Source organism: Brassica napus, unplaced genomic scaffold, assembly GCF_020379485.1.
Source record: "Brassica napus cultivar Da-Ae unplaced genomic scaffold, Da-Ae ScsIHWf_2433;HRSCAF=3143, whole genome shotgun sequence".
In the NCBI taxonomy this organism is placed as follows: Eukaryota; Viridiplantae; Streptophyta; class Magnoliopsida; order Brassicales; family Brassicaceae; genus Brassica; species Brassica napus.
Genome location: NW_026015772.1, coordinates 25,760 through 36,809, shown reverse-complemented (window position 1 = coordinate 36,809; position 11,050 = coordinate 25,760). Strand labels below are relative to the sequence as shown.

Genomic DNA, 11,050 nt, shown 5'->3' with positions numbered 1-11,050 from the left:
CTTGATTTTTTTTGAATGGTAGATGCCAAGAAATTCCACAAGTGAATGGAAAACACAATAATAAATATTTCCTTCAGTTAATTTATCTTTTTTAGTAATTTTGATTACCTAACTACTAGATGAATTAAATATTTGGGAAATTGGGAAAACAGTCCATATTGAAAATAGTCTATCTATATATACCTTTGTATTAATTTGTCAATATTGACACAATTACCTTACATTCCTAAATATTATCAGATATATATATAACTCAGAAAAATATAAAAAATCTATAAACTCATGTGAATTTTTAACATGTTTAACTATACAAATTTTTTAAAAAAAAATGTTTGCCAATCTATGTTTTCTAGAATATATTTATACCATTTTTGCAAGGATATAATGGATATTCTAATTTTTATATACGTTTTAGATAGGTTATCTCTCTATATATAAAATTGATTTTTCTCTTCTGCTGACAAGTGGCAGGGGGTTTTTCAACACATGTCATCCAAGTATTTTTTTACATTTTAGACACTTCTTTTTTTAGATTATTGCAATTTGGCCAAGTACTTTCTAATTGTACACTATCTAGTCATTTTCGCACTAACTATTATCGTATGAAGTTTGATAATCTATTTATTGTTCACTAGAATTATATTTACATATTAATTTATTCACGACTAAAAATAACATAAATTTTGTTATTTTTATTATTTTTACTATTCCTATTATTTAATTACAAATTATATTTATTTAACTATTAAAATATAAAATGACCAAACTAATAAGAAGAAATTAGAGTGCAATAACTTAATCAAAACATAAAACTTCCCTGTCAGAGAGAAAAAAACAAAATATCATAGTAACACTAACTCAAAAAGGTTTGGAGCTGAAAAAAGATCAACAAAGAAACTAACCTATCTCATCTTACCATATAATATAATGTCTTGGATAGAATAAACAGATGTCAGAAAAAAGTAAAAACATAAAATATGAGAAATCAATCTCCAGAACACAAAGGATCGCGATCAAGCACCAGCGCAAAAAAAATCAAAAGTGGGTCAAAGAAAAATAATCATCGTAAGAACAAAGTCACCACGAAACAAAAGACGCAAGTCTAAAGCACCGGAAGCACAAAACCAGCTAAGAGATAAAAAAACACCTCACAAACTAAACAAGCACATACAAGGCGTCCATGCCATCGAAAACCACAAACTCTGAATAGAAGAAACCAAATCTCCAAAAGACTAAACTCCGAACACCTGCACCAAGGGATGCATGAGAAGAAGATAACAAACCTGAGTGGGGGAGAATGGAAGCCAACCACCAAAAAACAAAAGCTTAAGCTTGAGACCATAAACAACCTTTCAAGCGCACAAAGCATACGTAGAGAAAATACTTTTCAAGCCTGGAGTAGCAATATGGCGAAAGGAAGAGCCACCAGAGACGTGATCAGCGATGACAGGTGCAACGAGATGAGAGAACAAAGAGATAAAAAGAGACAAAATAAAATCAACAAACCGTGTAGCCATCCTCGAACTATGAAAAAGAGATGGAAATTAGATCACCAAAACCAGATCTTGAAAACCAAGACAAACAGAGACTATCGACGACAAACCAACGACGAGGAAGACAATATCAATGACAAGTAACTTGACCCAACCCAACGAGATGTAGTTTCTAACCTTAGCCAAAATCTAGAAAAAAGAGGACCAATATTGACCGAATAACCTACAACTTTGTAAGAAACAACCGCACGACATGGAACTAATATGTCTGATCTATAATAAATACCAGATAATCTCACAGAAAAAGAAGGTGAGGAAAAACAAGAGCTCGGAGGTGAGTCTTTTTCCCAGTGATAGTGAGAAGCACTGCACACTGTAGAGGTAAATGAAATACATAGATGGTGACGGCTCAATGTCAAAATATGGGGAAAGTGCAAAAAACATCTAAAAAGAGTAATGTTAAGAAATGTGAAAAATCAAAATACAATTTTGACGTCGTTAATCTTAGAATCAACAAATGCCTAAAAGAAAAGTTATTGAAACTCAATATGTTTTACATCCGAAACTCACTTCAACACTAACAAGTAGCATTATACATACAACAACACATTATTAAATGACAAACACATAATATATTAACTTATTACCTACTACTACATAATATAATAAAACACAAAATAATGATCTTCGCAAATAAATATTGACCACATAATCACATCATCCAAAAATCATATTTAAAAACAATAAAATAATATTCCGCGTATATATGGTAACGTTTTCTCTGTGATCTAAATATAGAATACGCTAACTTCTGTTCTAACCGCTTTATTTGTTAATACAATACATATTTTAAGCTTTGCACTGTATTTTAAAAACATGAAAATGTTAATTTATGTTCTATTTTTTACTTTACTATCTTTCTTAGATAAAACAACTACTATTACGTGTGTGCTATGTTTTAACGGATTATAATTTATATTCTCACCATATCTTTATCGTTCTACCATGCTGAGAACATATAATATATATTTGGTTTAATCTATTTTTTAATCTGAGAAATTTTAGGAAACAATCATAAATGATTTTATTTAAACTTATATGAGTTATTTTTTAAAAAAATTTTGAATATAATTATTATAAAAATACATGATTTTTATTTTGTTAAAAATTTGATGTTATGCATAATGTAATTAATATGTATATTTGACTTATATATAATTACAGTTAAAGCGTCGTGTTATGTTTTTTTATTTATATGTAAATAAAATATTCAAAATTTTGATTTTATATACAATATAATAAGTTTTTTTTTAGTTTATATTTTATTTTTATTAATTTTATCAGTTTTTAGTTTTATTTTTTTTTACGTTTATTTGATTTGTGTATATATAATTAAAATATGAAATTAAATTATATTCTAATGAAATATCTTTTTCTCTTTACTATTTATCAAATACAGCTTTGATTATATCTATAAATATATTTAAAATACTGTATAAATTACATAAATAAAATACGAAATTAAATTATATTTGGATGAATATATTTTTTCTTTTTAATTTTTATTAAATATAGAATGATTATGAATTATACATATATTTAAAATATTTTACAAAATACATAAATTATTAGTTTAATAAAAAAAACAATATAAACTACATAAATTCGTAATTATTAAACATAAACTGTAATTTAAAAATTAAATTAGAGGATATAAGGTTAATTTCATATTAAAAATAATCAAAGGTATAGACAAAATTATAAGTCAGGTATAAATGTCAAATAGATTTTGAATATGGCCTTATTAATTAACCAATTTCTCCTTAAATATTTCAATTTTCTTCTAAGTATTTCAATTTTTCTTCTAAGTATCAAACTAAAATGTAAGAGAATATATAAACTGGTTAACTATCACTCTTTTGGTTCTGGTTCCATAGACATGCTTGGACAATAATTGAAACAACACCACCATTAACAAAAGAAAAAATGAAACAACGCAAATATTGAAACCGTAGAAAAAGAATATCAAAGCATATAAAATCAAGCAACACAGAAAAAAATAATTAGTAGATTATACCATTTGTCTCCATCTTAACCGGAAATTTATGACAATTTGCACTTCCGAATTTGTTCGGTCAGAGAATTAGATTATTATTCCACAATCTCGCAGCTCCATACAATGTCCATATATACGCAGTCACACAGCCGTACGTATGCAGAATTTATGTGGATATTAGTAAAATGGGATGTGTTTGCAGTAAGCACTTAGGAGGAACAAGAACAAGGCATGAAAACATCTCGCTTCTTGCTTCTCAAACCTTTTGTAAGTCTGTCAATACACATTAATTTTGACACATGTTTAGTTACTAACTTACGACGTAGTTATTATTAGTTATACTGCATGGAGGTTTACTTATTTTACACGAATTGTAGAGACCAGAGAGTAACATCTTTAACTGGTCTTGAGGGTTTGCAGTTAGCGATGCTGAGGTTGAAGTTCTACATGAATTGTTCACCAAACTCACTTCTTGTGTCAGTAGCGACAACCTTATAACCAAAGTTAGACTCCAAAATATATATTCTTTTCTACAATGTGAATAGAAAAGGTGTGCTTGTGTTATGACTATATATAGGTTTGTTTCAGGAAGGTTTTCAGTTTATCTTAACCAAGGACACCAAGAGACGAAGTCTTTCTACGGAGCGGGTAGAATTTCTACTATATGTATATAAATTAAACTTCTTGTAGTCAGTCCTGCTTTTATTACTGAGACAGACATGATCAATTTATATTTCTCACACGTACTTCTCTTAATAATCTTAAAGAAAGTACAATATTCTATGTAACTTTACATTACTCATATCATACGTATACATGCAGATGTTTGGATTGTTCGATATGAGAAACGATGAGGCAATTGATTTTGGAGAGTTTGTACACTCTCTCAACATTTTCCATCCGAACTCCACCCAAAGAGATAAAGCCTTATGTATAGTTGAAATTTTACTATATTTTAAAAAAAAAAAAACTATAAACCATGATTTTTGTGTGTGATAAAGGTCCCATGTTAAATCTTATCACTTGTTTATAAACAGTTGCATTTCGGCTATATGATACTCGTCAGACTGGATTTATTGAACCGGAAGAGGTACGTCGGTCATTGTTGTCACACAAAATAACAAGAACACCAAAAATAAAGAAAACTAAACATATATCTCTAATACCGTATAAGAAGAATCACAGGTGAAAGAGATGATAATAGACGTTCTAGAGGAATCAGAACTGATGCTAACCGAGAGTATCATCGACTCGATTGTGTCTAAGGTAGATAATTATGTATAAACGCAATTTACGAAACTAAAGGTTATAGACCGGTTTAACATTTTAGTTATTTATTATATACTGTTCATATCTTTTTATATCACATCACCATTTCTGTGTTGATTTATCACACTAAACATAGATACATACAATAAAAAATCTATAAATTAATAATGTTAGGACTATGGTATTTTATTAATTTATAGAGTTATTAATTTACAAAAAGTTGCTTTTTTAGGTTTTTTTTCTATTTTTACTTATAAAATATGAAAATAGTTGATTTACTGTATATATTGATATACATTAATTAAATTTTAGAAATTAGACTTTCATATTGTTTTACGACATTATTTGATGTATATTTTTATGTTTCATAGAATTCAAATGTGATTTTCGATATAATTTACAAAATATTATCATAATATATTGAAATTTTAAGAAAAATAGAGATACTTTCATTGTGAATATAAAACCAACAATATAATGTTTAGTTTGTACTTATATATAATATATATATATATAGATTATTAGTTTATGATTTAATGGGATAATATATTTATATAGGACTTTCTAAAAAATTATCATCTTATTATTTTATCGACTTATGTCATAAACCGGCATAACTTGGGACCGGAGAAATTATAGTATTATTAATTTATCAAATATTAATTTATAGAGTTTCTAGTATCAAATTTATAAGGTTCCTAAACTAGAATTACACATCTTAATAAGATGAAAATCATATCCCTAAAAATCTTGATTGTCATTAGTTGTGATGTTAAAGTCTCAAGTGTGATTGCCTGGTGGTTGATAGTGGGAGATCGATATCTCACTAAATTTTGCAGACATTTGAAGAGGCGGACAGGAAGAAAGATGGGAAAATAGATTTGGAAGAATGGGAGAACTTTGTGGCCAGGCATCCTTTGATTCTCAAGAACATGACCATCCCTTTCTTGAAGTAACTTGCTTCTTTCCATATAAACAATATACACATTTAACTTTATAAATACGTGGAATTTTTTTTTGGAAAAAATGAACCTTTTCTTAATGAGTGCTTCTTTTAAAACATCTCTGGGCACCAGCTTCCGGTTCTATACTGCGTGTATATTCTTCTTGTCATATTTCTCTCTCTCTCTGTGTAATTTTTCAGTGTTTCTTCTTGATTAGCCATTTGTGTATCCTTGTCCTTCATAAATGAAGACATTTTTCTTATATCGAGCCTTTTCATTTCAGGGACTTACCACGAACTTTTCCATGCTTTCTCCAATAAAAGTCAGATACTGACAGGTGATGATGGGTTGTCGATGGCTAAAGAGTAGAAGGATCAAAGGTTCTTTTAGAAAATGATAATAATCAAATGCAATATGCATATTCTTTTGTAACAAAATGTCTTTGCATTATTGTTGGCCTAATGGCCTATAACAAGATCTTTAAGGTTCAGTGAGAGTTTTATATGGCTATGGACTGGTACTTGTTCACATTAGAATAGCACTAGAAACACAATACTATTTCACAGTACATTATTATTGATTTTTTTAATATTACACATTGTTAATATTATACAAGTACATTTTCACATAGTTATACGTTATTAGTGCATGGCACACATGAGTTCCAGGTACTTAACATTCATCATCAAAGCCATGGAGGAAACAGAGAACTAACCTTATTGCTTCTGTTTATTTCCATGCTCTTATTATACTATCTTATATAAACCATCACCCTGTTGAAGCCTTCTCATTCTTCATGATCATATGGAAAGATTTAACTCTATCTTCCCCAACGATCTCTCTAAGAACATCATCTTCAATCTTCTCAGCTTGCCAAAGAGACGGATCCTCAACAAATCCTCACTAAATATCATACTCGAAACCCATTCTTTCCACGTCGTCCTCTTGTACTTGTCTTCCTCCAACGTTCCTCTAGACAGGAGCTGATAAACATAAACAACTTTCTGTTGTCCCGGTCTGAACGCACGAGCTATGGCTTGCTTTGTCTTTGAAGGGTTCCACTCCGAGTCAAGCATGATGACCCTTGACGCGCGTGGTTAAGCTAATCCCTTCTGCGCAAGCCGTGATCGAAGCTAACAAGACTCTTGATGGGTTTCCAGGCTCTTCAAACTTGTCTATCACTCTACCTCTCTCGAAAAGCTCTTGATCACCCGTTAAGGTCAAGATCTCTCTCCCTCTCTGCCACCTGAAAATGCTCTCAAACAGTTCTATAAACAGACGGATCGGTGCAATGTTGTGGCAGAAGATCAAGATCTTCTCCCTCTTGACCACTCTGAACACTAGGTTAAGCACAAACATGACTTTAGATCCTTTCTTCGCGTCGTGCTTGAGCCTTTCGATCTCTAAAAGTTCTTGCGCGTTCAAGAACTTGGCGCAACAGGCTGAGGTCTTGACCAACCAAGGATGTATAGCTGCTAATGTAACAAGAAGCTCGAGCTCTAGTAGAAAACCCGTGATAAGACGCCATCACGTTTCCAAGTTTGTGAGGATCTTATGCTGTATATCCGTTGAGTTCATCAACAACGTATAGATCTGCAAACCGGGAAGAGCATCGCCGCCGCCACTTCCTTCATAGTTATCAATGAAGCTAGTAGTCATGTTCCTCAGCATGTTGAGACCTTGAAGACGTTCATCTCCCACACCAGCGTCAATCTTCTTGGCGATGTTATCAAGAAAGAACTTACGAGCTCTGTTCTCAAGAAGGTGAGGCGCTTTATTCACGCCTTGATTCGCCTTGAACTTCTTATCCAACTCCATTAGAACTTCATGAACAAACTTTGGTCTAGCTAGACACAAAGTGTTGAAGTACTCACAGAAGTTGTTTTGAAACAAAGTGCCAGAGAGAAGTATCTCAAGTCAGTACCAACTTTCATCAACCCTTTGCGTAGTCTCGACTTAGTACTCCTAGGGTTATGTCCTTCGTCGAGAATAAGAAGGCCAGGACTCTCTCTTAGCACCTTGGCCATGTACTTCCTGTGAGCAAACTTGGAGTCCTCCCTCATCAAAGTCAGAAACGAGGTGTAACCCATTACAAGAACGCTAGGGTGGTGCCATTTCTGTATCTTCTCTAAGCAGTCAAGAACATGCATAACATCTTGGCTAGGTTTAGGAACTCTATTGAAGTTAACTACACTGTTCTTCTTGAATACACAGTAGGTTCTTCGTCCATGGATCAAATGAACAGGAACTGGGATCTCCCATTTGATGAACTCCTTGTACCACGTGTAGAGAGTTGTTTTTGGAGCAAGAACCAAAGGTCTCTACCAGGAAACAGCTTTAAGTAGCTTGTGAGGAAAGCAATCATTAGGAAAGTTTTACCAGCTCCTGGAGCATGAGAGATCACACAGCCTCCTATGTTGTCTGAAGTGGGATCCATAAGAGGAGGCTCCACAGATCCTGCTAGGTTTCTCCAGAGAAACTCGAAAGCTCGCCGCTGATGCATATGGAGTTTCCTCTTAAGGTGAGGTATTAATGCCCAAACGTTATCACTTTCTTCAGCTGTAAGCATCTCAGGAGAATCGTTTGACATAGTGAAGTCTTTGCTTGTGGATTTTTGTGGCTCAGTTTAGTCTTTATGTCATCTTCTTCTATCTGCTTAGTCTCTATAGTCCACTTCTTATGTTTAGCCTATTCAAACCAAACCACAAACACAATCAATTAGTCCATTCGATTCATATTAAGTGTCGTTTTAGCATTTAAATTTGTTTCGGTTATAAGTATCATTTACATTTCCTATACATGTAGTAGATAAAATTTCCAGCTCTTATCTTTATATTTGAATTCATTAATAACAAAAATCAAACAAAATAATGTATTAATAGGGATAAAACAGAAAAAATTACTAGTTTTCTAATTTTATGTGCAAAAACCTTAAACCATTCTTGATGGAGTATTGAGCGAAGTAACATTATATGTTTGTAAAGTGGTGAGGAGTTTCACTTACAAAAGGTGCAGAAACATGTTTGATCTCACTTCCTACATGACCACATAACCTACAACACATCCCAATCTCTTCATCCAGCATATATTCATGTTCACAACCACTTTTCGCTTTTTCAAAAGCCTCATTGTCCACTCTTACCTACATTATCAACATGTATATAATAAAGTTTTAAGAGATACGAGGAGATATTGGAAGAGAATCATATAAATAATACCTCATTGTCGTCAAGAATGTAAGAAGAAGCCAGGCAGAGTTCCATTTCTCTCCATAACATATCATTCTCTGAAGGTCTCTCCCTCACCATCCTCACTAGAGGCTCCTCCCATCTCCCATCCATGCGGTTTAGAAGCGAAGTTCGTCTTCTTTAACTCCTCCACTGGTCAACAACACTGGCCGGCTCGTTCAAGGATGCAATTGTTGAATCGATGTTGCTCATGTATGCATCTATCAGCTTGTTATAAGCACCTGCGCTTAGTGTTACTTTCTTATACACCTTTGGTTCATCAGAACACTTATCTTTTGAGCAGCTGACCGCGATGATGATCTGGTTACTCGTGTTTTGAACCGACTTCACCACGTGGTTAGGACCTTTCCAACATAGATCAGACTCCATCATCTCTTCCATTTCAGTTGCTTTCTTACCAAACTTAGCAGACTTGCTTCGGTAGTTCTCAATATCATCAAAGTACTGGTTTCTTGAGAAACCGCCACCTTGGTCCAAGCTATTAGCATTAAGACCAAACTGTTCCAATGGTATAGGATCAAACACTGGAGTGAAAGGAATCACAGTCAGCCCAAACTTCTCTTTCCGACCAAGTTCACGTCCTCTCTTCTTATCTATCATAACAATCTGACCTTGTCTACGTTTGGTATCACTTGTAGAGACTTCCTTTGTTTTACACCAGGTCCACGTCTTCTCTTCTTCTCTACCATAACAATCTGACCTTGTCTACGTTTTGGTTTCAATCGAAGTGACTTAGATCTTTTTATCTTGAACAAATCATTTGAGTATCATCATCCTCCTCATGGCCACTATCTTCTTCTTCGTAGTAGTAGTACTCATCTTCCATACTAACTACATCCAACTTTTCAAACCGGTATGGCATCATCCGCACCCAACCATCATTTGTATCTAGCTGATAATCACATCCGGTATACCTATCCGGTCTCATAACTCTTCTCTTGGACCGACGCAGTTCCACAACATCATCTTCTTCAGAGTAGAGTTCTGTTTCTTGGTTCACTTCAAGATCTACTATATCCGCAGGATTAAACATAACCACTTTGGATAAAGAGACACCGTCTTCCACCGTTATATTCATAGAGCTCAAAGAGCTGCTAGAGGCTTCATCCGTTACAATCTCATAAACCATCTTTGTTTGCACTGTTCTGACATGAAACACAATGTTTTTCATTACCGAAGTGACAAGCAACCAAGAAAGATCCGGCAAGAAGTTCCTAACGAGAGTCTTGTTTTCATCAGTGTAGTGCAGTCCTCAGAGAACTTCCACCTGTAAAACTGATCACCACTTTGTTCCTTGTAAAACTTTTGGAGGATGGAGATTTGGTTTAGACCGATGATCACGGAGTCTCTGTTGATTCTTTGTCCTTCCATTCCAATGCAGCCTTGGTCTATGTAAATTTTGACATAGATCTCGCATGTGCATTCAGATTCATGTGGCTTCCTCTCTATAGAAACAATCCTCGCGTCGATCCAAACCTATTCAAGAAAGAAACAGATCATACATGAGCTGAAATAGTATTTTTGGTTAGAGTGTTTCAAAGTTGCATGCACATACCGGTTCCAAGTCATCTTCATGGAGAGGGTAGAGAACACAAACATCGATACCAGGTCGGAGGAAACATGTGCAGTCGTTCAAGGTAGCCTTTCTTGATCTGAGACGAAGCCTTTGGAAGGGACGTATATCTTCCAGTATATAACCGTTCTCTAATAGAGGTACTGTCATCTTTCCATGTTGGATCTTATGTATTCAACAGGGTTCCATGTACCACAGGAGAAGATCTCGAAAGCTACACATTTAGAAAGGTTTCTCTCCATTAGTCAAAGTAATCCAGTCCACACTTTTGACACTCTGAGTTGCATATATAAAGCAACACTTACGGAATGGATCAAATGGATGCTTCAAATCATAGAAACGTCTTCTCTTCATCTTTTTTTTTAATGTTTTGGGTCAGTTAACCCAAACGCATAGTACCTGAGGATCTTGTGATGGAAACAAAAGTAAGAATGAGTACTGAAAGGACCAGGTACAAGTAGACATGG

General features: G+C 33.7%; 1 protein-coding gene and 1 pseudogene across 2 annotated transcripts; one reads left to right on the top strand and one right to left on the bottom strand.

Annotated features, from left to right (window-relative positions):
• Positions 1 to 3,724: 3,724 nt before the first annotated feature.
• On the top strand, positions 3,725 to 6,252 carry LOC125601084 (calcineurin B-like protein 5). Of its 2 annotated transcripts, XM_048773465.1 has the most exons (8): positions 3,725 to 3,816; positions 3,970 to 4,052; positions 4,138 to 4,197; positions 4,372 to 4,480; positions 4,587 to 4,639; positions 4,735 to 4,815; positions 5,658 to 5,770; positions 6,046 to 6,252. In XM_048773465.1, the coding sequence occupies exons 1-8, from the start codon at positions 3,735 to 3,737 to the stop codon at positions 6,080 to 6,082; spliced, it is 618 nt and encodes a 205-aa protein (XP_048629422.1). In that variant the 5' UTR covers positions 3,725 to 3,734; the 3' UTR covers positions 6,083 to 6,252. The 2 variants fall into 2 exon arrangements, with proteins under 2 accessions (XP_048629422.1, XP_048629423.1); XM_048773466.1 differs by lacking the exon at positions 6,046 to 6,252 and having other exon boundaries at positions 5,627 to 5,755.
• Positions 6,253 to 6,298: 46 nt separating this feature from the next.
• Positions 6,299 to 10,825, bottom strand: LOC125601083 (annotated as a pseudogene).
• Between the last annotated feature and the right edge of the window lie 225 nt (positions 10,826 to 11,050).

Coding starts and splice junctions, on each gene's coding strand:
- LOC125601084 (XM_048773465.1), top strand. CDS start 3,735: ATGGGATGTGTTTGCAGTAAGCACTTAGGAGGAACAAGAACAAGGCAT. Junction 4,481..4,586: donor CCAAAGAGATAAAGCCTTAT/GTATAGTTGAAA, acceptor GTTTATAAACAG/TTGCATTTCGGCTATATGAT. Junction 5,771..6,045: donor ATGACCATCCCTTTCTTGAA/GTAACTTGCTTC, acceptor TTTTCATTTCAG/GGACTTACCACGAACTTTTC.